The sequence below is a fragment of the Gobius niger genome (assembly GCF_951799975.1).
Source record: "Gobius niger genome assembly, chromosome: 22".
Classification (NCBI taxonomy): Eukaryota; Metazoa; Chordata; class Actinopteri; order Gobiiformes; family Gobiidae; genus Gobius; species Gobius niger.
The window spans coordinates 15,404,443-15,431,652 of NC_136873.1; the positions used below are offsets into that span (position 1 = coordinate 15,404,443).

The 27,210-nt window shown below is 41.1% G+C and overlaps 1 protein-coding gene across 2 annotated transcripts in view; it reads left to right on the plus strand.

Annotated features, from left to right (window-relative positions):
• LOC306981333 (carboxyl-terminal PDZ ligand of neuronal nitric oxide synthase protein-like) overlaps positions 1 to 27,210 on the plus strand; it is a gene marked incomplete at its 5' end in the record, with an annotated part of 286,117 nt that overhangs the window by 128,768 nt on the left and 130,139 nt on the right. For both annotated transcript variants that reach the window (XM_079580914.1, XM_079580913.1), the window contains one exon: positions 11,378 to 11,486. In XM_079580914.1, coding sequence (XP_079437040.1) covers positions 11,378 to 11,486 — 109 coding nt within the window. The remainder of the gene's footprint in view (positions 1 to 11,377; positions 11,487 to 27,210) is intronic.

Genomic DNA, 27,210 nt, shown 5'->3' on the forward strand with positions numbered 1-27,210 from the left:
ATTCAAAAAATGACCATTTTCAGTTAATTACAAGCTTTAAAATGTATTGAAACGATGAGTTGCATAATAATTTAGAACAGTGGATTTTGAGGTTTTTACTATATTTATTTTTGAAAAAAATACTGTTATCACTAGGAATTTTTTTCCACCACATTTAAATGATCCTCTACCAGTTAAAGACTTGAAAATTATGCTGACTCTCATTTGAGTCGACAATTTAGAAAATCAGAGAAAAATGTCATTTGCGTAATAATTTGGAACGCAGTGTAGGACCAGGCCTTTATTGGAACCAGGCCACAATTAGAGACAGGCCTTTATTTCTATTTGAAAAGCCTAACTTGAGAGCATTTTATCCGTTGTAAAAGTATGTTCATTTAGTCGACCAGTGAAAATTGCGGTCAATCAACGTCACATCAAACCCGCTGGATCACGAACGGGATGTCATTTACGTTCATATCAAGTCAAGGCAGGTGAGACTGAACGCCTTCGTCAACATAGTGTAAGTCAGTCCCGTCTACTGTTTGCTCACGAGGCGCATTAGTGAACATCGGATCATTCCTTTGCCACGTTTCCCCCGCCGGAGCGCCCGCCTCTGCATTCCGGGCAGTGCGCTCTGGTGTGCGCGGAGTGCCGTGTTTATCGTATGATTTACGACCGGCGGTTTCACGGTGATTTATCAAAACAAAAGCGGTTCGGGCGCTCCGGTCATTACTCACACATCAGCCGCATGTGCCATCGGCCGCTAACAACGGCCTTCAATCTGCGCTGCCTTCAGGAGCACAGCGGCGTGGGAAAACACGGATGCCCGGGGGGGGGTATTTAAGGGCGCTCACACCGCAGTACGTCTTAATCTCTGACACGGCGTTCAAACAATCGTTCTGCAAGAGCGGTGTTGGGGGGGAATGTGGCTCTGGAAAGGAAGCGTGGAATGAAAGAGTTGAGACTTTTTTTATGTGAAGGCTATCTGCATGCTTTTATTTCACTTGTCAGGGTAATATTGCGCTGACAATCTTGGGAAAACACGATTGAAGTTTGCGATTTATTGCCTCCTCACACACGGTTGTTAACTCTAAGCGCCCGTGCCTCAATTCTCTCACTTCTCTCACTCTCAAACGGCATCAGATGGAACAGACTGGCAGCAGTGTTATTTTTGGCAGCCCTTTTAGTTTTCGTTTTTTGGACCAAAATGCTTTAAGTTTTAGTTAGGGCTGCTCGATTATTGAAAAAATAATAATCACGATTATTTTTGTCATAATTGAAATCACGATTATTCAAGCGATTATTTGTTGCCTTTGAAAAAAAGTCTATCTTTATTTTATTTATTTATTAATCAAAACACTATGATGATATTTTATGTTTTCTGGACAGTCATAAAAGTACAAATGATTTCAAGTACGCCTCGATTAAAGAGAGGTCCCTGTTTCACGCCCGCCCCCTGCTGGCCAGCCCTCACACCTGCGCAAGCAAACTGAGCGGCGCGGCCTGATGACGTCATCACACAGCGCCGTTTGTTTTTATGCTCAAAAGCGTGAGCCACGGCGCGAGAAAAGCGAAGGGAAAATAATCCCAGCGGCCTGAAATAACGTAAGTCTGCTTTGCAAAAAAAAAGAAAATTGAAAAAAAATTGAAAAAAAAGAAAAAATGTGGAAAATAAAAATTGAAAAAAAAAAGAATAAAAAACAAAAAATTATAATCGATTTTTTGCGATAATGCTAATTTTGTAATCGTTTACTGTTGTAATCGAAATCGTAATCGAATTTCGATTAATTGCACACCCCTAGTTTTAGTCACATTTTAGCCATTTCTAAATGTGGTTGTTTTAGTCTAGTTTAGTTTTAGTCTATGTTTAGTTTACTAAAACTTTAAGGTCCTATATCATGCAAAATCAACTTTTTGGAGCTTTTAGCCATGTTGTTAAGCTATTTCCTTTTCCAAGCAATCTGCCCTCTCCTGGAAAACCACTGAGTTGTGACACTCTGTAATGTAATGCCTTAAGGCCTGATTTTAATCTATAAAACCGCTTTTTCATTATTTCTGTTGATAAAAAGAAATAAAGAAACAAAAAAACACAAAGGAAACAAACGCGCCCTCTGAGCGTCTGCGCAGACGTCATGTTTGCACTGAAAGTTGTGAAGAAGGAGCTTTTTCTAACCTACTTTGGACACACCTGTTCTTTTTTCTTACGATAATATCACGGACCGAAATGAGTTTCCTTTGCAGGGTGGCTGGGCGCACCCTTCGAGATCGGGTGAGGAGCTCACTTCACTTTTGACTGTGGTATTTATATTTCTACTACTGCTAAAGTTGTATGAGTGGAGAGAGGGGGCGGAGTTAACGGAATCAAAGCGTTGAGTCGTCCGGGTTTGCAAAATACCCCTGAAAATATTGATATTTCTTAAAATAATACTCCATAGTGGTAGTGATACAATATCGCATATAAATGTCTATACTTTACTTTGGAATGGCTGAAATAGCATGATACAGATCCTTTGAAATGGTTTTAGTCCAGTTTTAGTCAGTTTAATAAAAAAAAAGAATAAGTATTTGAAGCCGTAAGTAACGAAACATGGATGAGGCTTGACAGGCTGTGCTAAGCTTTGACTGACAGATCACAACACAAAAGGCAGAAGTGTCATTATGAACATGACTTTTCACAAGGCGGCTGCTCTCCTCCTCCTCTGATCTTTGTCTCCAGATTTTTTTTATCTACAGTTATCTTCCTATGTTCATACTTGATGAAAACCTCCTCGTCAGTTTCCCTCAGGGCTGGAGGTAGACTGTGGTTAAAGCATTGAGGATGGGTCAAATGCAGAGAACGAATTTCCTCACAGGGATTAAAAAAGTATAACTTAAGGGGAGACACTACAGGCAAAACTCATTTTTTTCAGTTTTCAGGTTTTGGGCCAAATTGGTCTCTGAACATACAAGCTTTCACCCGGAAACAGAAAATATACCTAATCTTCACAATAACATGTTTAAACATTACGCTGATTCAATGTTCCCCCATAGACTTATATGGGAGAACACAATTTCAAGGGCCTTTTTCTCCAAACACATTTTTCTGTCATTGTGGCGACGCTATGTCCACGTCAGTCAGACCTAAAGACTTCAAATTTTCCAGCCTTGGACTGAACAATGTTTGGAAGATTTTTTCAGAGGGATTTTTTATTATTTAATCCCTAAGCTCCATTTATTGAGTTTTGAATGTCAAAAAATAAGGCGAAAATTACATTTTTCCACATTTTTCCACTAAAAAACAGCTTATTTTAAAACTAAACAACAAACAACAACTAATCCAAAATCCCCTCTGAAAAAGTCTTGGTAACTTATTCATCAATAAAATGACACCATAAATTTGAATGTAGCTCTATCCATTATTCAGATTTCGTCGCTGAAAAGATGGGAAATTTGGGGCATTTTTAGGCATAAAACACCTTGTTCTTATATGAAAAGATAAAATGACAGAAAACTTGCAATGTATTTTTTTCTCACATTTATGCCAGTGATCGACAGCAAAAGTTTCAAGTGAATATCTGTTAATATACATTTTTTTTCCTATTCACCTGCAGTGTCTCGCCTTAACACCACAGAGTATGGAGTGAATGAATAATGAGAACAGTGGCGCTTTGAGAAGCTTGGTAACACAGGCTTTGTAAAGTGCAACACAAGTATTATTATGACTAAACACACAGATCTGTGCAGTGCGTTCGCTCTCTCTTTCTCCTCCACGCCTGGGCCGCCCTTAAACACCGAGCCCGATCGAAAAGTCATCGGCTCTGGTGACTCAGATTGGAGCCACTCGCTGCTCGGAGAGGAGAATAAAAAGGGCACTCTGTGGAAAATAGGGCCTCAGCTGCTTTCATCTCCGTGTGGGCTTTTCCCAGCAACGCATGGGCAGATAAAGAGCATGTCACGGAAACGCAGCTAATTCAATTTCACATGGGATTAGTGTGAATGTTTGTGGGTGTCTCTTTCAGGAGAGATACACCTCATGACTCACCTGAACCTTTGATGTCTCAGCGGCAGAGCAGAATATTTTGTAGAATGCGGTAGAATTTTGTAAATATCAGGTCCCAGAGAAGAGGTTTTCTGAAACACAAGGTCTTGGGCCACGTCTATGCCGCTCCACATGCCGTGAAACCTACGCTCGCGGAGCAGCTTAAGGCAAACCCGAGTTCGGTCGCCGCTCGCTCTTTAACCTGTTCAGGACCGATTCCAGTTCCATTGACTTGCATACAGTATTTAGGCATATTATATTTCGACCAACATAGACATGTGGCACAGATTTTTAAACAGGAAATTCTCCCCAAAACATCTATTCCAGTCATGGACCACCATCACATAAATCAAAACATTAATTAAGGGGAGACACTACAGGCAAAACTAAATTTTTTCAGTTTTCAGGTTTTGGGCCAAATTGGTCTCTGAACATATAAGCTTTCACCCAGAAACAGAAAATATGCCTGATCTTCACAATAACATGTTTAAATATTGCGCTGATTCAATGTTCCCCCATAGACTTATATGGGAGAATGCAATTTCAAGGGCCTTTTTCTCAAAACACATGTTTCTGTCATTGTGGCGACACTATGTCCACGTCAGTCGGACCTAAAGACTTCACATTTTCCAGCCTTGGACTGAACAATATTTGGAAGATTTTTTCAGAGGGAATTTTTACTATTTAATCCCTAAGCCCCATTTATTGAGTTTTGAATATCAAAAAATGAGGTGAAAATTACATTTTTACAAATTTTTCCACTAAAAAACAGCTTATTTTAAAACCAAACAAGAAATCCAAAATCCGCTCTGAGAAAATCTTGGTAACTCATTCATCAATGAAATGAAACCATACATTTGAATGTAGCTCTATCCATTATTCAGATTTCGTCGCCGAAAAGATGGGAAATTTGGGGCATTTTTAGGCACAAAACACCTTGTTCTTATATGAAAAGATAAAATGACAGAAAACGTGCCATGTATTTTATTCTCACATCTATGCCAGTGATCTACAGCAAAAGTTTCAAATTGACATCTGTAAATGTAAATTTTTTCCCTATTCGCCTGCAGTGTCTCGCCTTAAGGACAGAAAAATTAAAAAAACATGAAAATCGAGCATTAAAAGTAAGCATTTCTTATCCATATTCAATTATTTATGGTCCAATCATAGGTTGACTGGATTTTTTTTGGTCCAAAATACTCTTTTTGGAAAATTTGGCTCATTATTTTCAATTTTCACGGTCAGAAATTACCTAAAAATACTCACACAAATGAGAAAATCTTCTTGTAAACAAACTTTTTGGCAATTCCAGTTCTGTTCCCTTAACCCTAATGACTATTCTCTTCAAAATGAGCCATTTCCCAAAGAAATCCATTGATATTTGAGCTGGCAGTGCTCAGTGCAGGGCAGAAGCACATGTTAGCTACATGTTAGCCACATTAGCATTTACGCACAAACTTGTCTAAAATGTCCACAGGGCCATTGATTTCACAGGTGACAGTGGTACATCTGTCCATTGTCTCTGTCCAACAATCTGCCATAGTCCAGATCAACAGTGAATGAAGACGTGTAAAAGCTCTTCTCTGAGTAAACAAGGCGGCCATTTTGTTTTGGGGGAAGGGTGTGACTGACGCACCTTTGAAAAGAAATGACCCACTTCATTTTGCTTTGATTCAGTCCATTTTTTGGGAGGTTTGTTGTTGCTGCTGCACTTTGACAAATTTGTGAAAATATTTTTGCTTTTATAACATTTAGCACTTTGGAGAGGTTTGTGCACAATGCTATTTAGATATAGCCAGGCGAGAGTACATCAAAATAGGTGGTCCTTAACAGGTTGACACCGATAGAGCACATCACGCAGGCATCACCTTTAGACGCCGAAAGACAGGATTTTGCACAGCCAAAGCACGAGTTCCCCCCTTCTCTGCACTGGCTTATCTTCATGTCAAATGTCCACTTCCCGGCCTTTCGTCCCCGTGATCAAATGCATGAGCAGACGCCGGGGACTGTTGGTTTTAAGCGGCGGATAAAAGGTTTCTGAGAGAGAGGGAGAGAGAGGGGGGAGACCTTGGTGGAGCCAGAGCGTGATAAGAAAAAGGTGTGGGAGCAGAGAGGAGAGAGCTGTCAAGCCCCTCCAGCGCAGAGGACATGGGCATGAGGCTTCAGCGGGAGTCCCACACACCCACAGCGGGGATTTTCTTTCAAACACGGATCTACAACCTTCTGTTCCCCCGAGACACGCCGTTACAAACATCTCCCAATGATTCCACACTTCTAAAAGTCACCGTTCTAACCGTATTGTTTTGTCTTCCCTTCACTGGCTTATAGAGTTGATTTTTGAAAGCCTTGCATTTCGCTTTTAGATTCCTCAGTGGCCTTGCCCCGCGTTTTCTGCCCGACCTGCTGACGTGGCCCTCCCCACAGTCGCACTCTCTCGGCTGATCGGGCTTCGCTTCCGTTTCCTCGGGCCCGAGCGCCAACTTCAGCGAGAAATATTTCTGTTGTTGGTCCCGGATTGTGGAATGAGTTGGATCAGGCAGACACTTCTTTCTCTTTCTCTTCGGCGTTTAGAGAGTTTGAGATCTTGCGCCCCGTGGACTCAAATTTTCCCAGAGAACCAATTATCGTCCCATTTGTTTGTGGAGAGTGAGTGCTGACAAAGTGTGTGCTGTCTTGGTTGTACAATTCGGAACATGAAACTCAAAAGTAGGTTGTTGAGCACACACGTAGGTTTAGTCTTAGTCTTTTCTAGTCTAGTTTTGGTCGACAAAACGCAAAGGTATAGGTATAGCAAGGTCATAACGCAAGCTGTAGAGCAGACGATAGCGCAGGCGGGTGGTGCTCCTTGCAATCTGTAGTGCCGTACCTGGTGCAGAAAGTGGGCGGGACAGGGGGTGGACCGACCAGCTGAAAAACATTGCCAAATTAAAAAAACACAGTGTCCAAACCAGACTTGGAGAGACTAATTCATGCTTTTGTCTCTAGCCGGTTAGACTATTGTAACGGCCTGTTCACTGGCCTCTCTAAACGAGCTGTTAGAAAACTGCAGTACATCCAAAATGCTGCGGCTCGAGTCCTGACCAAAAGCAGGAAATACGACCACATTAGTCCAGTGCTCCGGTCTCTGCACTGGCTTCCTGTCGCTCAGAGAATAGAGTTTAAAACAGCCCTGCTTGTGTATAAGTCCCTTCATTGTCAAGCACCAAAGTCCATCTCTGACATGTTACAGCTGTATGAACCACCTCGGGCCCTGAGATCGTCAGGGAGGGGCCTCCTGGTGGTTCCCAGAGTCAAGACTAAACACGGTGAGGCTGCGTTTCAGGTTTATGCAGCAAAAGTCTGGACACCCACAGGATACCAGAGAAGGCACAAGCCCAAAGCATGTATTTGCGCTCGACCAAAAACTCGCTATGACTAAGACCATCTTCGCGTCAGGCACAAGATCTGTTTTTTCCGTAACTCCCTCCGAGCACGCCGAAGGTCGGACAGTTGTAATTCCCCAGGTTTTCATTTGGGTGAAATGAACGAGGTTTCCCTGCACCTGTAAACGCTCGGACATCTTTCACGGCGTCACAGTGATAAATATCCCTCCTCTCGGTAACACAGCCTTCATTGTGTCTCAAAGAAAGCTGTGGTTCTTCACAGTCAGCACAAGTCGACTAAACTTTGCCTGAGCAGAGCCTCTCCCCCCCGGGCGGCTCATTAAAACTCACTGTAGTGTACCATTAAGCACTTTCAACTCGGGCGGAATGCTTTCAACTTCCACTGAGCTCGGCACATAACAGCTCTCTATGTTATCATGATACATTATTAACAACTTTTGGACTATTTAGATGCAGTATTTCATGTTTTATAACTTAAAGCCACCCTGCGGAACATTGCAGATGATGTGTTGCTACGTCACAAGAGAATCTAAACTGTTGAGATTTTATCTTTCAAATTGTACCCATGAAAACTGTTAAATCGTGCAGCATATTACCTGGAATCCTCCACAATGTGGTTTTGAATACAATCGATTACGCAGTATTTAAAGGAATAGGCCACCGTTTTTACATACTGAGATATGTTCTTACCTTAGCTTTGACGAGTTCTTTAGGACCTGTCTGATCTTCAGTCACGTAAACACAGCGCAGACGGCGTTAGCATTTAGCCTCTCCCTCTCTCCTCTATAGCTCCAAAACAGGTCAAGATAGAAGCTACCAAGCTCTTCCACGTTTTCCCTATTTAAATATGGTTACGTGAAGCGTTCCACTACAAAGTATAATTACACAAAATTAAACAATGTGGATTTTCTAAGCGGATAAAAGGGGGAACTATATTGTAAGGCGTAATAATACCAGGAGTAATTTGGCATCCGCGCAGTAAAGTGAAGATTACTGTGCGGATCTCGAACTACTCCTGGTATTATTACGCCTTACAATGTAGTTCCCGTAACCATATTTAAATAGGGAAAACGTGGAAGAGCTTGGTAGCTTCTATCTTGACCTGTTTTGGAGCTATAGAGGAGAGAGGGAGAGGCTAAATGCTAACGCCGTCTGCGCTGTGTTTACGTGACTGAAAACACGGGTGAAGATCAGACAGGTCCTAAAGAACTCGTCAAAGCTCAGGTAAGAACATATCTCAGTATGTAAAAACGGTGGCCTATTCCTTTAAAGCAGTGGTTCTCAACCTTTTGGAGCCGCGACCCCCATTATGACAGGTAAAGGGGTTCATGACCCCCCACCCTGGTCACACTGTGAGAAATAGGAACAATAGCCTACAAACTTCTTAAAAAACAAAGAAAAAAAACAAATGGCTGAAATAAAATTCATGAAGCTACGAACAAATAATGTCACTCTGGTACAATAGCAAACACATGCTACAAAAAAACATTAGATTATATGCTAATGGAAATATGTATATTTTATCTAAATGATCTAAATGACCCAAATTTGTCTCGCGACCCCTATAGGGGTCCCGACCCCCAGGTTGAGAACCACTGCTTTAAAGGATAATCTAACGCCCTGTCCACATGTAGCTGGGTTTTTGTTAAACCAAATATATGTAGTAGAAAAAATAAATGCCCAATAGAAGCTCTGATGAGTTTTATGAATTAAAGCAGTACTAAGTAACGTGTTTACCTTAATAAACCCTCTCCGTAGTCCCTGTGGGGGTGATACAAGTGTTTATGGGATGATTGGAGGATCTTTCGTCTCCCCCTGGTGTCTCTGGACAGAAAACCATGTTTGCAACTTGACTGCCACCGGACCGGAGCCACCAATACACACTAATGTAATCACGAAGAAGAAGCTAACATGTTAACGGGCAAAGCTACCTGCGAGCTAGCGTCACTTCAAACAGTATTTACAGCCAAGTTTGAGTGAAAAAAAATATTTCCATTGTATAATTGGATGCACAGTAACCCTCTCTCCCTTCGCCTTTCCTGTCGGCGTAGTATTTACTCTCCAAGACAATTAATAAGTTAAAAAATCGTAACTTGCTACTACACCTGCAGTTGCGCTTATGGCCTCTAGGGGGAAGAGTTACTTAGTACTGCTTTAGAGGTCTGGTTTAGTGAAAATACAGGGAAAAGGTACCAGGCACATGCAGGCTGGTGCAGGCTCCACCAAAGTGACCGTCTGGAGCGATAGAAACAGAGGGTTTTATACACAAAATGTTGCATCCTGTCATTTTGCAGTGACGGGATCAAACAAAACAGAGGTGTTTCTTCTGCTCATGTTTTAATTCACTCAGCATGCCCGTGGGAGGAGGTCTTCAATACACAATCCATTTCAATCAGGGCCATGAATGTTGATTAAATAACAGAAGGCACAGGTGTGAGGAACGGCTGCCATCCACAACGTTGGCTCCGGCCCGTCTGGATGCCTGACCAGAGTTTGCTGCTGCTCCTTTAGCAAGTACATGTGATCATAATAGAGAATATTGTTGAAAAAAAAATAATCTACACTTAACTGCACAAGTGTGTGATAAATATTGTATGTGCTGGTTCCAAGTGTGTTGTTATGGCTTTATTGCTAATCATGGAGGCAACATCAACAAACCCACGCATTTGCAAATTGTTCATTATCTAGCTGCCCCTCTCTGTGAGGAGATAACAACTCCAAAACTTCATCCCAAAGTTGTCCCAGCAGCTGGCAGTGTGTCCCGGTCACATGTTTGTTCTACAGGAGGTTAAGGCGAGACACTGCAGGCGAATAGGGAAGAAATTTAAATTTACAGATATTAATTTGAAACTGTTGCTGTCGATCACTGACATACATGTGAGAAAAAAATACATGGCAAGTTTTCTGTCATTTTATCTTTTTATATAAGAACAAGGTGTTTTGTGCCTAAAAATGCCCCAAATTTCCCATCTTTTCGGCGGCGAAATCTGAATAATGGATAGAGCTACATTCAAATTTATGGTTTCATTTTATTGATGAATGAGCTGCCAAGGACTTTTTCAGAGGGGATTTAGGATTTCTTTTTTTAGTTTTAAAATAAGCTGTTTTTTAGTGGAAAAACGTGTAAAAATTAAATTTTCGCCTCATTTTTTTGACATTCAAAACTCAATAAATGGGGCTTAGGGATTAAATAATAAAAAATCCCTCTGAAAAAATCTTCCAAATATTGTTCAGTCCAAGGCTGGAAAATGTGAAGTCTTTAGGTCCGACTGACGTGGACATAGTGTCGCCACAATGACAGAAAAATGTGTTTTGAGAAAAAGGCCCTTGAAATTGCATTCTCCCATATAAGTCTATGGGGGAACATTGAATCAGCGCAATATTTAAACATGTTTTTGTGAAGATTAGGTATATTTTTGGTTTCCGGGTGAAAGCTTGTATGTTCAGAGACCAATTTGGCCCAAAACCTGAAAACTGAAAAAAATTGAGTTTTACCTGTAGTGTCTCCCCTTAAGAGAATGCCGGCCTCTTGTCCACCGACCGGCGTCCAGGCATCTCGGACGACGGCGGTCTGTGCTCTTCGACGTGAAGTAGTGGCTTATTTGTCAATCAAGCAGAAAGCGTCTGAATTCACCTCAAAACCAACAGTTCTGAAGTCGTCCATGCAGTTTCAGATTGTGACGTTTCTGTTGGAGACAGTGACAAGTGGAAACCTACAATTCCGGTTATTCAAGTCCATGTCCTTCGCTTTGACATGCCTGCTAGGTGTGGACACGGCCTAAAGGTGGCACTGATAAAAACAAGGCGCCAAAAACCACGTGCTAGTAGTCAATTGAAAGTAATTCTGTCACTCACGGTTTTCCAAATGGTACAGAAGTGGACCTCATGTGTCCCCTTACACCCCTAAGAAAACCTTTCTATATGTTTCTCAAAATGTAAATATGAGTGAACATATTTGGTTTCTCACCAGGCCTCCATGTTTGCTCCTCTGTTGCAGGATCTTCTACGTGTCCCACGACTCTCAAGACCTAAAGATCTTCAGCTACATCGCTCGAGACGGACAGAGCAACGTGTTCCGCTGCAACGTCTTCAAGTCCAAGAAGAAGGTGGGACCCTAAACGCACGCCTGCGGAAAGCCACAAGACACAAATCACACACACACGATAAAACAAAACCCTGTGTTTGCAGAGGAAGTGTGGTGAAATGGTTCTGTAAGAAAATCGCAATGACATTATCTCAATATAAGACCGTTATTTATTTATTTTTTGGATTTATTTGGTCAGGACTGTGAATGTTAATGAACATAGCAGAGGGAGGGAGGGGTGGGCAACACATGACGAACAAAGAGGATTGAATTTCCTGGTTTATAAAGGAAAATAGGGAGTTGTTGTGGAGGAGTGGGTATTATGCTTTGTCCAGGTGTTTGGCACACATTTTTATCACTACCACTTTGTTGGTTAGAAAATGCAATATTGATCCAATACAGCTGAAAAAAAAAAATCCAGTGCTTTCACTTCCTGATTTTCACCTTATAGTCCAGTGGAGATAACAAAAGTGTGTCTGTGAGTAAATAAGTGGACAGAAAAAAGGCAGATGAGGGGGGGGTTCGTCTCTTGTTTTTCGTTTTTTTTTTTCATGTTATTGTTGTTTTTTCATCGCTTTTTTCATTGCTTTGTCGTCACGTTTTCGTCACATTTTGTTGTGTTTTTGTCACTTTTTTGTCACTTTTTTGTTGCTTTTCCAGCGCATTTTTTGTTTTTTGATGCTTTTCTTTTAACCCCTAAACTCCCACCTGAACCGAGCACATCTTCTCCAGTTTGGCTTTACCCCAATCCAAAAGCTTCTGGAAAAAAGGTGTGAAAATAGCGACAAAACTGAGACGAAAACAATGATGGAAAAGTGACAAAAAAGTGAGAAAAGTTTGACAAAAATTTTTTAAAAATGTGACAAAAATTTGATAAAAATGTGACAAAAAAATGACAAAAAAATGTGACAAAAATGACAAAAATGACAAAAAAATGAGTTACAAAAATGAGTTGAATACAAAAAAATGATGGAAAAAAAATCTGACGACGTGAGGAAAAAGATCCTCTCGGTTCAGGCGGGAGTTAAGAGGTTAAGCTTTTAGATTTGGGTAAAGCTCTGTTTCGCCTGGGGGTAAGGGTAAGGTAAAGTGAGAGGCCCGACCGGTGGCCCTAGAGCCAGTGGCCTTTCTGTGCTCTTCCAGAATGGACATATGGCCAGTCCGCCCCTGCTTTACAGCTTTACAGGGGGAGTGGGTGTGGCTTATCTAAATGAGATGAAATGAGCCCTATTGTCACTTGAGCAGGACAGCCCAAAACTTTGGAAGCCTTTTAAAGCCCATTGGGCTTTTAAATGGCCGCTAGGTCTCCGAATATTATGAGTTACACATTGTTGGAAAGCTTGGAGACCACACTTTAACACTCTGTGAAAAGCTCAAAATGCCCCAGAACCGACTCGTGTCCCTGATTCCTGTGACTGGGCACATTTTTTTCATAATGCCACCCTTTAATTCCTCCTCTCCCTTCAAACGAACTACGGTGGCTGATAAGTTATCACTCTTTCCTCACAGCGAGAACCTCCTTACGGGTCGAAGGGCAATAATGCAGAAGATAAATATCTGTACAGTAGGGCTGCTCGATTATTGAAAAAATAATAATCACGATTATTTTTGTCATAATTGAAATCACGATTATTCAAAAGATTATTTGTTGCCTTCAGAAAAAAGTATCTTTACTTTATTTATTCATTAATCAAAACACTATGATGATATTTTATGTTTTCTGGACAGTCATAAAAGTACAAATGATTTCACACCTGCCCCCTGCTGGCCAGCCCTCACACCTGTGCAAGCAAACTGAGCAGCGCGGCCTGATGACATCATCACACAGCGCCGTTTGTTTTTATGTCAGGCAAAAGCGTGAGCCACGGCACGAGAAAAGCGAAGGGAAAATAATCCCAGCGGCCTGAAATAACGCAAGTCGGCTTTGCAAAAAAAAAAAAAAAATTGAAAAAAAGAAAAAAAGTTTAAAAATAAATAAAAAATAGGAAAAAAAAAAGAATTTGAAAAAAAAAAAAATAGCGATTTTTTGCGATTATGCTAATTTTGTAATCGTTTACTGTTGTAATCGTAATCGAATTTCGATTAATTGCACAGCCCTACTGTACAGGGAAATTAAAGACGACGTATCCAAAGTAGCAAGGAAAACATACTGTCGTGGTGTTCTTGGTCAACAGGGAGACTCCTCAAAATTCCAAACCTTTGAACAAGTCAAAGTAAAGCAAGACCTTAAAACTGTAAATATTCGCCGTTGTTTATAACTGAGCTTGTGTGTCGCAGTGAGAAGAAAGGCCGTCGAAGCGTTTCCACACTTTGCCCCGACTCTCCCTTGGGTTCAGACAGCGCTCCTTTGTGCGTTTGGGGATCGCTCTCCTCGCTTCCTGAGCTAAGCTTCCAGAATGAGAGGATTTATGTTTTCTAAATTGAGACTCCGTAGCCCTATTGTCATGGCAACGGCATAAACATCCATACCGCTCGCCGAGGCCTGTTCACGGAGCGCATGTTCCACTGCCTGCTTCCGCTGCCTCCTCATTATCTGGGCCGCACATTTGCTCTGACTGCAGTGTGGGGCCTGCAGACACAGTACCAGTCACAGTATTTTTGAGATTTTTTTTTTCTTTTTCCCGAGCATCCTGCCACGCTGTAGGCTAAAGAGCCGGGTTTTATGTCGTCGGTGCATGTTTGGAGCGAATTCTACATCTGCCATGGCAACCGTTTAAAAGCTTTCGGGAATTTATTGTAATGAAATGTGCTTCATTCAGCTCTCCACACTCAAGTTATGTATTTAGCCGTGCGGCGCTCAGCTCTATGTTAACACCGCGTTATGTAAACACCACTTTCACTGCACTTCACACATTTATCGGCTTTTCTTTTCTTTTCAACAGTATTGCCATTGATTATTTATGATCATGTCGGGCGAGCAAGAATCTTCCATAGACTAACTGTATAAAAAATACTGTGGAACAACTCCAGCTGCCAAGTCAGTCTCCAGTATTTTACCCTTTTAAAATCCCCATTAGCTCGGAATAATAAAAGTATCGAGAGCAGGCACCGAAACGAAATATAAAATCTTTATTCAAGTTTTTTATGCTGTTGGTTATACAAATTTAAAAAGAAAAAAAAAAAGTGAAAGACAAGTAAAAAAAAAAAAAAAAATGCAAATAGTGGGAAAAATTGGGTAAAATTTTGGGGAATCAAAAATATCAAAAAGGGAAATAACGTGGGAGAAAATGGAAGGAAAAAAATGGCGGGGTAAATTTGGGGAAAAAAGGGGAAAATTGGGAGAGAGAAGAAAAAACACAAAAAAAAAATTGGGGAAAAATTTGAAGAAAAATTTAAGACAGGGACATTTTTCTTTTAAATTGTTAAAAATGGAGGGAAAAAATGAGAAACGTGGAAAGTTTTTTTTCCGCCTGTTGTTGAAGGAAGTTTTATCTCAAACAACTAATACAAATGTAAAAGAAATTAAATGGAAGGAAAAGAATCAATTAACATTATTCATAAGTTTTTATGGTTCTAAATGAAAAATAATTAAGTATCGGTACCGGAAACCAAGTATCGTTAAAGTACCGGTATCGAAAAAAATGCAACGGTACCCAGCCCTACTCTTAACTGAGCGCATTTTCCAAGTTTATTTATATAGCACTTTACAGCAACACCGGGAGGACCAAAGTGCTTCACAGAAAGATAAAACACATTTTAAAAACATTACAACCTAGACACAATTCAGTGCTCTAAGTATTAAAAGCAAGTTTGAAAAGATGAGTCTTTAATCTGACTTTTTTGTCACTTTATTGTTGCTTTTCCAGCACATTTTTGTTTTTGGATGCTTTTCTTTTAACCCCTTAACTAGTGACAAAACTGAGATGAAAACAATGATGGAAATGTGACAAAAAAAGTGAGAAAAGTTTGACGAAAAAGTGACGAAAAATTGATGAAAAAGTGGCAAAAATGTCACAAAAATGACCCAAAAAATGACCAAAAAAATGACAAAATGTGACAAAAAATGACCCAAAAAAATGAGTTACAAAAATGAGTTGAATACCCAACAAAAAAATGATGGTAAAAAAATCTGATGACTTGGCGCGAGAAAAAAGGCTGGAAAAAGCTGGCCTTGACCACGGCATTTATCTGTTGTTTAAAGTTCAGTTCTCGGTCAAAGACGACTCCCAGGTTCCTGACGGCATCACGGACCGGACCCACGACCCTGGACTGAGTCTGAGGAACATCCTTGGAGCCAAAAAATAATGAATTACGGTGAATAGACCTGGATGTCGTCATGGCATAAAGATGGAAGGATAAATTGTGTCTGGCAATGATGGACCCGAGCGGCAGCATGTGAAGTGAGAACAGGACCGGGCCAAGGATGGAACCCTGCGGCACCCCCAGATGACAGCGGGGCGGAGGAGCAAAAGAGGACCGTGCCCTGAACACCAACATGCTCCGCCAGCCGGGAGAGGAGAACTGCGTGGTCTCCTGTTGGCTTTACCCAAATCTAAAGGCTTCTCAACTGGAGCTTGTCGACTGTAGGCCAGTGTGACGCCTCATTTGAAAGTTGCGTCGTCACAAGTGTTTTTTTTGGTGATTTTTTGTTGAGTTTTCATCCTTGTTTTTGTAGCTATTTTGATGCTTTTTTTGAAGAAGAAGTTATTTGGGTAAAGCCAAGCTCGGTTAAGAGGTTTACCCTTTAGTTGTCGTCCACTGCCCCCTGCTGTGTGACGACTTCCGGGTCCAGACTGCACATTGACAAACAACAAAAGCAGCAACTTTGGCTTAAAGGGACTATACAGAGTTTAAAAATGTTAAAATTATGTATGTTCCTCCCCCCAAAATGTTCCAACAATGTCCTAATGTGTAGGATGAGCTCAGACCTGCCTCTAAAATCCTGCACTGTCACTCAAAAAGGTGTTAATTCATGTCCGAAGTGTCGTCATGCATGAGCTTAATATAGAAGGTGCAGTTTCACGTATGACCTGAGGTGGCAGTAGTGAGTTTAAAATGGCTAACTTGCATCTAGCCCCTTTAACCTCCTGCTAAGATAAAACAAAAGACCAAAAACTGTTTTATCCGTGTAAATTTAAATAGGATAGGCCTGAATATTCTATATCTGAAAATCGTATAGTTTCATAATTCATGTCTGAAAAGCATTGCTAAAGAAAAGCCAGGATAAATGGTGTTTAAATGAGGGTGGTTAAAAAATCATCAACACAAAACTGCCAACGATGGAGGACATTTTTAACTTGCATTGTGTCTGTAAAGTAAAAAAACATTCTGAGTGACTTTTCTCATCCGTCACCTGTTTCAGCTTCACCATCCGACAGACACTATTGTTCAGTAAAAACAAACACTGCAAGGCTGGCAAACAGTTTTTATTCTCCAGCTATCCAGCAACTGAATGCAAATCTAAAACATTCCTCTGACTAACTGATTACTTTGTATTTTTGTGCAGCAGCATACACTTTTTTAAGTTTTTAAGCTATAGTTTTTCTCTAGCTTTTAATGCAGTGCTTGACGATAAATTAAACTAACTAGCCAACTAAATGTATCATTAGCATCAGATGTTTAAAAAAAAAGCTGTGTACAAAGCTCAAGAGCTGGTTCAAATAATCCAAATTCCAGAATAGCGTAAACAATTTAAAGGGACTATAATGAGTTTTTTCCACACTGAGATATGTTCTTACCTGAGCTTAGACGAGTTGATACGTACCTGTCTGGTCTTTGTGCGCGGTCGCTTCCAACTTCATCCTCGTCTGGAGCTGTAGGAATATGTTGGGAGACACACATCTTTTATAACATCTTTGGTCTTTTTGCATGACTGAGCGCACACACAAAGACCAGACAGGTGCGCATCAACTCGTCTAAGCTCAGGTAAGAACATATCAGTTTGGAAAAATGAGGACAACTGGAACGCAGCTAAACCAAATCACTGTAAATGTTTTGAAGGAAAAAGGATTTACCAGTGCATTACAAAGTTATTGATCACAAAATGTTGCGAGAGTACATGACACAGTGAGGTAGAAGTCATTTTCAAGCGCTGTTTAGACTGACCTGCGCCATCGCTCCTCGTCCCGCCACCGCCCATCGCTACACAGAGCCGTGGGAAGATATTTTAGTTAGGGGGCGCTGAGGGACAAAATTTACCCCCAAAATACGTTTTCTGTGCATAAATCCTATTTATTAACCTCTTAACTCCCGCCTGAACCGAGAGCATTTTCTCCAGTTCAGCTTTACCCAAATCCTGTAGGCCAGTGTAACGCCTCATTTGAAAGACAAAACTAAATGGATCTTTTTCCTCACATCAGGTTTTTTTTCATCACTTTTTTTGTTGGGCAGTCGTCTCATTTTTGTCAAATCTTCGTGACTTTTTTTGTCACTTTTTCGTCAAATTATTCGCATTTTTTTGTCACATAGATACAGACGGCATCTCGTCATAGAAGGGGGCGTGGCTTCGCCGAGGGGGGAAATAGAATCTTTAGAGAAACATAATTTTCCACTCTTTTTTGCCATTTTCTGGTGGAATATGAACTTATTTCTCACACATAAATAAAGTCAAGTGTAATTCGGGTCCATATGGATATTTTCTCACAGCAGATTGTTCTGTAGAAGTGAAAAAACGGCAGTTGTAGCTAGCGCGAGCTAACCGTTAGCATTAGCCCGATGCTAACATGTAGCATCAAGTTAGCATTCTCCGTTATTCATGTATTTATGGGCTGTTGAACCACTTTGCTCCTCCCCATGTCGTTGTATCATTAGTTAGTAGAAACTATGTTTATATTTCAGCATTTGTTACAGTTGTTTTTGAATAATTAGAGAAAATTTACATTTTTTCTAAATTGTTTTCCCCCTTAACTGTTTTTAAAAATGACCATATATGGGCGATTCCCGAGATGCCGTCTGTATCTATTCTTATCACTTTTTCATCCATTTTTTCTCCATTTTTCGTCAATTTTTTCTCACTTTTTTGTCAATTTTTTGTCCATTTTAGTCATTTTTTCTAAATTTTTTGTCACTTTTTCGTCAAATTATTCGCATTTTTTTGTTAAATTCTTGTCACTTTTTCGTCTTTTTTTTCTAAATTTTTCGTCAAATTTTTCTTACTTTTTTGTCAATTTTTGTCATTTTTTGTACATTTTTTGTCACATTTTCATCCTTGTTTTCGTCTCAGTTTTGTTGCTATTTTCACACCTTTTTTTCCAGAAGCTTTTGGACTGGGGTAAAGCTGGAGAAAATGTGCTCGGTTCAGGTGGGAGTTACGGGGGTTAATATTGCCTGCAGTTCACAAACTATCCACCAGGGGGTGCTGCAGCGCCCTCAGCACCCTGGGTTCCCACCGCCCATCGCTACACGTTGGCTGCACCCTGGACCACCCTTCCCCAATGTGAGCCCGATAAACCCTGTCATTACCATCAGGGAACAGAAGAAAACACATGAAGTGAACGCTCGTACTGTATTTCATTCTCTTATTGCATTATTAAGGACTCTTCTTCGTTAATGAATCATACGTTTTGCCGCGCGGCTTTGACGGTGGCCCCAGAAGAGGATGTGTCCGTGTGAAGCCCGTGGAGAGCAACCTAACGAGGGCCACGCCGGGACACGGCCGGGCGCTCTTACACCGAACAGCAGTTTTACAGTAATTGGCCGTTTTTTTAACCTAATTGGCAGCGAGGATGAAACTTTCATGAGGCCCGGGGTGGCTGGTCTCTCGGATGGTGCAGTAGTTAAATTGCAAGCTCCTCTTTTTTTTTTTTTCCAGTAATCCGGTTTCCCAATTTGGGCCTGTAGGGGATATGTTGTCTAAACCAGTGCTTCTTCTTTGTATCAGACAAGTATCAGAGTGAGCACAGCCAAACCCAAAGACGTGGTCATTCTTCAGAGAGATAAGCAATTAAATCATCTGTTTGCTGTGGTGAATTGTAATTTCACCCCAGCCGCTCCGGAAGTCCAGCGGGTCGCGGACAATTACAGCGGGATAAAGACTCTGTAAAGTTGGTTCTTTTCAAACTCAAAGAACTCCATTGTAACGTGGCTTATGCTGGGAGGACACTGGAGCATTTTTAATCCGATATTGAGCCCGATTTGCCTCGCCCCTTAAGTTGTTTTGGCTTTTAGTTTAGTTCAGAGTTCAGCACCAAGTATTTTGTTCAGTTCAGTTCATACAATCGTTTTTTTCTGAAAGTGCAAAGTTCTGGGAGTACGATTCTTTAATTGGAAGCGAAAAAACACATGACTGTTCATCGAGCTGGAGCCTCACGAGCCTCAAATCACAGCTAACAAGCACGTTTGGTATTTACAATTCTCGATTTGAGTTAAGCCACTGCGGCAACGGCCAATCTGGAAACTCTCCGACAACTTCGTCATGTCTTGAGAGATTACTATCCATCCATCCATCCATCCATCCATCCAACCATCCATCCATCCAACCATCTATCCATCCAACCATCCATCCGTCCAACCATCCATCCGTCCAACCATCCATCCATCCATCCATCCATCCATCCATCCATCCAACCATCCAACCATCCAACCATCCAACCATCCATCCATCCATCCATCCATCCATCCATCCATCCATCCAACCGTCCGTCCGTCCATCCATCCATCCAACCATCCAACCATCCATCCATCCATCCAACCATCCATCCATCCATCCAACCATCCATCCATCCAACCATCCATCCATCCAACCATCCATCCATCCAACCATCCATCCATCCATCCATCCATCCATCCATCCAACCATCCATCCATCCATCCATCCATCCATCCATCCATCCAACCATCCATCCATCCATCCATCCATCCATCCATCCATCCATCCATCCATCCATCCATCCATCCATCCATCCATCCAACCATCCATCCATCCATCCATCCATCCATCCATCCATCCATCCATCCATCCATCCATCCATCCATCCATCCATCCATCCAACCATCCAACCATCCATCCATCCATCCATCCATCCATCCATCCATCCATCCATCCATCCATCCATCCATCCATCCATCCATCCATCCATCCATCCATCCATTTTCTTCCGCTTTATCCGGGGCCGGGTCGCGGGGGTATCAGTCTCAGCAGAGATGCCCAGACTTCCCGATCCACACACACCTCCTCCAGCTGTTCTGGGGGGCCCCTGAGGCGACACCAGGCCAGCTCGGAGACACAGTCCCACCAGTGTGTCCTGGGTCTTCCACAAGTTTTCCTCCCAATAGGACATGCCTGGAACACCTCCCGCTGCTGCTCCTTTCGACGTGAAGGAGCAGAGTAACTGAGCTCCTCACCCGATCTCTCTTTCAGCCGCTTGTATCCGTGATCTTGTCCTTTCGGTCATTACCCAGACCTCATGACCATAGGTGAGGGTGGGAACGTAGATCAATCGGTAAATCGAGAGCTCCCTCGACGCCGCACCGATCCGTCTGTCGATCTCACGCTCCATCCGTCCCTCACTCGTGAACAAGACCCCGAGATACTTGAACTCCTCCACTTGAGGCAAGGACTCCCCACCGACCTGAAGAGGGGAAGACACCTTTTTCCGGTGGAGAACCATGGCCTCGAGGTGCTGACCCTCATCCCGGCCGCTTCACACTCGGCTGCAAACCGCCCCAGAGAGAAATTCCTAACTGTTGAAAAATGTCCTTGTGTGTGTTCACGTTTTACAATCGGAAAACAAGTTTAAAATCCTCGAAGGTGTAACCGTCTTACGAGGTTAGAAAAGTCTGTTTACCATTTAAAAAAACCTGCTCGGATTCAGAAACCTTCTTCACCCCGAGCAGGTGACATCCCTGAAAGGACAGTCACAATCCTCTGGCTCGGAGTTTAGCTGGAAAAAAAACCTTATACCTGTCAGCCTTGTGAGCCTATATTGATGCCAAAACAGACGCCCACAGTTGTCAGAGCGCAGACAGAGGTGCCGGTTTCTCCTCTGCCCACTGCACGGTGAAGGGACTGAGTTCCTGGACGAATGCCCTGATGAATAAATGCACTGTTTTAATGAGAAAGCCGCGAGCAAACTATGAATAATGGAAGGAATAAGCAGGCACTTCTGATCCCGGAAGTTAAATTATTACTATTTTTACAAAGACATTTCACTATCGTATAATGGGTTCAGAAGGTTATGTTGAATAAGTAATTGTCAGTAATATGTGCACATTTTGACCAAAATAAAACCGATCTATCATAATTGTGTCTATTCTATCAGGCAACGGTTTGATAATAGAAATATAACTTTCTTTGTTATTGGTCCTAAAGTTTACATTAACATATACATCTTTCATAGTGATAAGTTTGATCAATTATCCACATGTCTATTTAAGGCCCCGGCTTCATGTCCCCTGATATTTAATAATGTAATAATACAAAAGTTGGTAACACTTTACATTACGGGCCGGTAAGTCCTTAGTATCTACAGTGGTGCTTACGGTGGTATTTACACTGGTAATTCTAGGTACTTATTGTGGTTCTTACACTAGTACTTACAGTGGTACTTACAATGGTACTTATGGTGGTAATTACAGTGGTATTTCTAGGTACTTATTCTGGTACTTAAAGGGTACTATAGTGAGAATTACAAGTTATGTACTTCTAGATACAGTGGTAACTCTTAGTAATGAAGGTTGTACTTCTTGTTTTCCCTAATGCTGTTTTATGTTGTTTTATAGTCACACAATCCTAGAAATCACATCTGTTTGAAGTACCACATTTACTACTTATGAATTACTGCTGTAGTATTCTTGAATTACCAATAAGTATCATAGATGTATCACTGAAACTACAAGAAACTATCATTTAAAGTATCAAAGTACATAGAAGTATGACCTTCATTACTAAGAGTTACCACAGTATCTGTTAGTCATGAGAGATACTGTGGTAACTCTGTGTCTCCCTAACCCATAACCCTATTTACTAGTAATTATGACTTTTAGTACCACAATAATAACCTAGAATTACCACTGTAAATACTAGTACTTACCACTGTAATTACCACTTTAAGTACCACTATAAGTAACAAGAAGTACCACTGTAATTACACTGTCAGTACCACTGTCATTACTAGTAATTACCACTATAAGTACCACGGAGTTACTGGCCCGTAATGTAAAGTTATATAAAGCGCTTTTCAAGGAACTCAAAGACGCTTTACAAATGAGACAAGCAGAGATGAGAGAGCTGTTGTAGGTTGTAACAGAGTTTTGAGCAGTTTTTTGTAGGTGGTCAGTGATTCCATGTTTCTGGTGTGGATTGGGAGTGAGTTCCAGGCGATTGATTGCTTGATTTGGTGATGGCAGAAATGGAAAAGAAGTTTGACTTGCCAATGACAAGTGACACGGCTGTTTCCGAATCCGCGACCAAAACACCAAAACAATTCCACTATAATTAATCAAACCGCAGACGCCTTCGTGTGCCACAACACCGCACCAGAACTCACCTCTTGCGCCAAATGTCAAACTGGATGAAAAACTCCTGAAGTCCAAAACGGTCCGGGATCCGCGTAGCCTCACTCCCCACACATCCAGGAACAGTTCGCAAGCAAACCTTTGGGCAAAACACGTCAATCGCGCCGCACGCCTTATTCATTGACTTATATTGCATATTATTATATTATTATATTATATTGCATATTTATTATGCAATATAAGATTAAATGACTCCATAAAACATAAACAAAACATCAGCGAAACAGTTCCACACATTCACAGAAGCGCTGTTGGTGATCTCAGCGTGCGCCTGTTACGCAATGACTTCCCAGACCTGCTATGTTAACGTTCTATCCCCATGCAAGTAAATGGTAAAGCCAGTCCCTATATTAAAGTAGCATCAGGCTCTTTCCTAATAAGCCGAATGCCCATCTCGGGTCACCCGTTGCATTATGGTGCCCAAAGTGCGGCCCGGGGGCCAAATGCGGCCCTCAGACCAATTTATGGTGGCCCTCGGCCTCTTGCTGTATCGGTACACATCACCAGAGATGGACCTTTTTATTTGAAATGTAATAATTAATTCTATACAATTCTAACCTAACAACTAACATGTTATTGTGAGACAGAGCTGGCATGAAGGTTTTAAGCTTAAATAAAGGTGTGGGGCACAATTTAAACCTCTGCTAGTCGAAGGTTTTGCAGCACTAACTACTGATCTACGGCCCTTCACCCCGTGTACACTTCAATATGCGGCCCCCCATGAAAAAAGTTTGGACACCCCTGCATTATGTGTAATGGAATTTATTTCGGCTACCAAACAGTATTGATAGTTAGCGTAAAGCAACGAAGAAAGCTCAGATTTGGACCGTTTTAACCACTGGAAAGTTGATGATATAAAGTACTTTTGTCGTCGCCGTGGTGCTTGTTACGATGTTAGCATAAAGTCTATTTTTACAACCTCGGCTGCGAACGGAGATAAACAGAAACTGAAAGAACTGAACGGCCGAAGTGACGACCAGTCCTTGTTCACATATGTGAGAAAAACATTTGTGACCCTCGAAAGCGACTGTTGGACAAAGTGCAGGATCTGAAACTGGCCTCATGTCGCCGACATTTAGAACATTTAAACTGGAGTGAGAAATAAACATGTAGAGTTCTTTTTCTTTTTTTATCAATAAGGAGGTGGACAGTAAATGAAATCTTTTTTTATTATTATTGTGACCAGAGAGATCCACATACACATATAGGCGTATAGGGCGACAGTGGTACAGATGGTAGAGAGGGTCGTCTCATGATCGGAAGGTCAGGGGTTCGAATCCCACCTCCTGAAAGTGCACATTGTCGTTGTGTCCTTGGGCAAGACACTTCACCCACATTGCCCCCAGTGTCTGTGCACATTGGTGTATGAATGGGTGAGTGGATCCTTGCTGTAAAGTTGCTTTGAGTGCCTAATGTAGGCGGAAAAGCGCTAGATAAGTTGAGACCATTTACCATATAGGCTATGCCTCTAAATTGACTTTATTTGTATTTTTTGCGAGTGATCTGATGGTACAACAGCTAATCGATCACTAATTTGACAGATGGAAATGTACCCACTATGTTCAACATCAACACAATTTCAAGACGAATTTAAATGCTTTAAGAAGTGACGGTGTCTTTGTCGGGCTGATCCCAGGTCCTGTCGTCCCCCTGTCCCCTATGGTCCACTATGGCCCGCTCTGGTCCGCTCCTGCCTACGAAGCCGCCGTCCTGACTTTTCCCTCGCTTTCAAGATATTGACAACTTAAATAAATAATATAAAATGTCACTTGAGACTTATAGTCTTTGAACAAATGCCCGTAAGCCTTAAGTTCACGGTTATGGCTCAATACACTTCCGTGTTCTCGCTCCGCTGCCTGAACTCGCTCACACATTTCAATGGAGTGGTTTGTTTGGGCTGAAATTAGGAGCCTGATTGACCCACACATGCGCAGTCGAGATGGGCATTCAGCTTATTTGTGATGTTTTATGGCTAAATGTTACCGGCTATAGGAAAAATACATTGAACAAGCTAGCAAAAGTTACAAAGTTTCATGGACTAGCCGGCTTGCTAACCGTCCGCACACATTGCGATCGACCGGTACTTCTCTTAATGTTTCGGTCCAGCTTTTTAAACATGTAAGTACTTTATGTGATGTGTGTGGGGGTTTGCCTGTGCGCATGTGATACTTCATCATTTGGACTGTACATCCTATTAGCAGCTGTAACAGGTTTACGTTCTACACAGCCTGCGGAGTACGTGATAAACCTAATGGGCGTCTTGTAAAACAATCGAGTGAACACATCCAGAGCTCTGAGCTAATCACATTTCTGCCGCGGAGCGAGCCAAGTGGTCGTTGCCAACTCCGGATTAGATGGATATGTGGGAGCGAGGAGGATTAAACAAGACGTCAAATCCTGTCACTGTCCCTTAAACGCTGGGATCTGCTCATTTCCGTGGGTCTCCTCGTTATTTGTGTCCGTATTGCAGAATAAACATCTCGCGTTGTGCCAGGTTGACTTTTCTGAAGCTCCTGAGCTCGTTCTAATGCCGTTCTCTTCTGACAGTCGAACCTGAAGCTGTTTTGTTTCAATCACAGTGTCAACAATCCCAATTCAGGATGAGTGAATGCACGAATGAAGGAATGAGTGAGATTCATTGGGAATATGTCTGTGTCTGTGAGAAAACATTACAAAGCATGAATGGTTTTGAACTAATCAGATTGTTGCGTCAAATTGGCCACAACCACCTGTAGATTTTTGTACTTGAATCAAATATTGTAATGATAGGGTACTTGGAAAGTCAGATATTATATAAAATGATACATTGAAGTTCAAATATTTTATTCGAGGGTATGTGAAAGGTCAAATAATTTATGAGAAAGTACTTGGAAGGTCACATATTTCATTAGAGGGAACTTGGAAGGTCAAGTGTTTTATGAAAGGATACTTGGAAGGTCAAATATTTTATGAGAGGATACTATGAAGGTGTTATAGGATACTTTGAAGGTCAAATATTTTATAAGAGGATACTTGGGAGGTTGCATATTTTAAGAATCGATACTTGGAAGGTCAAATATTTTATGAGAGGGTACTTGGGAGGTCAGATATTATATAAAATGATACATTGAAGTTCAAATATTTTATTCAAGGGTACGTGAAAGATATGAAATTTATGAGAAAGTACTTGGGAGGTCGCATATTTTATGAGAGTATATTTGGAAGGTCACATATTTCATTAGAGGGTACTTGGAAGGTCAAGTATTTTATGAAAGGATACTTGGGAGGTCAGATATTTCATTAGAGGGTACTTGGGAGGTTGCATATTTTAAGAATCGATACTTGGAAGGTCAAATATTTCATAAGAGGATACTTGGGAGGTTGCATATTTTAAGAATCGATACTATGAAGGTCTAATATTTTATGAAAGGATACTTTGAAGGTCAAATATTTTATGAGAGGACACTTGGAAGGTCACATATTTCATTAGAGGGTACTTGGAAGGTCAAGTATTTTATGAAAGGATACTTGGAAGCTAAAATATGTTTTGAGAAGATATTTGGAAGGTCACATTTTATGAAAGGATACTTGGAAGGTCAAATATTTTATGAGAGGATACTATGAAGGTCAAATATTTTATGAAAGGATACTTTAAAGGTCAAATATTTTATAAGAGGATACTTGGGAGGTCGCATATTTTATGAAAGGATACTTGGAAGGTCAAATATTTTATAAGAGGATACTTGGGAGGTCGTATATTTTATGAAAGGATACTTGGAAGGTCAAATATTTTATAAGAGGATACTTGGGAGGTCGCATATTTTATGAGAGTATATTTGGAAGGTCACATATTTCATTGGAGGGTACTTGGAAGCTAAAATATGTTTTGAGAAGATATTTGGAAGGTCACATTTTATGAAAGAATACTTGGAAGGTCAAATATTTTATGAGAGGATGCTACTATGAAGGTGTTATATTTTATGAAAGGATAATTTGAAGGTCAAATATTTTGTAAGAGGATACTTGGGAGGTCAGATATTTCATTAGAGGGTACTTGGAAGGTCAAGTATTTTATGAGAGGGTACTTGGAAGGTCAAGTATTTTATGAGAGGATACTTGGAAGGTCAAGTATTTTATGAAAGGATACTTGGAAGGTCAAGTATTTTATGAAAGGATACTTGGAAGGTCAAATATTTTGTAAGAGGATACTTAGGAGGTCAGATATTTCATTAGAGGGTACTTGGAAGGTCAATAATTTTATGAAAGGATAATTGTAAGCTAAAATATGCTTTGAGAAGATATTTGGAAGGTCA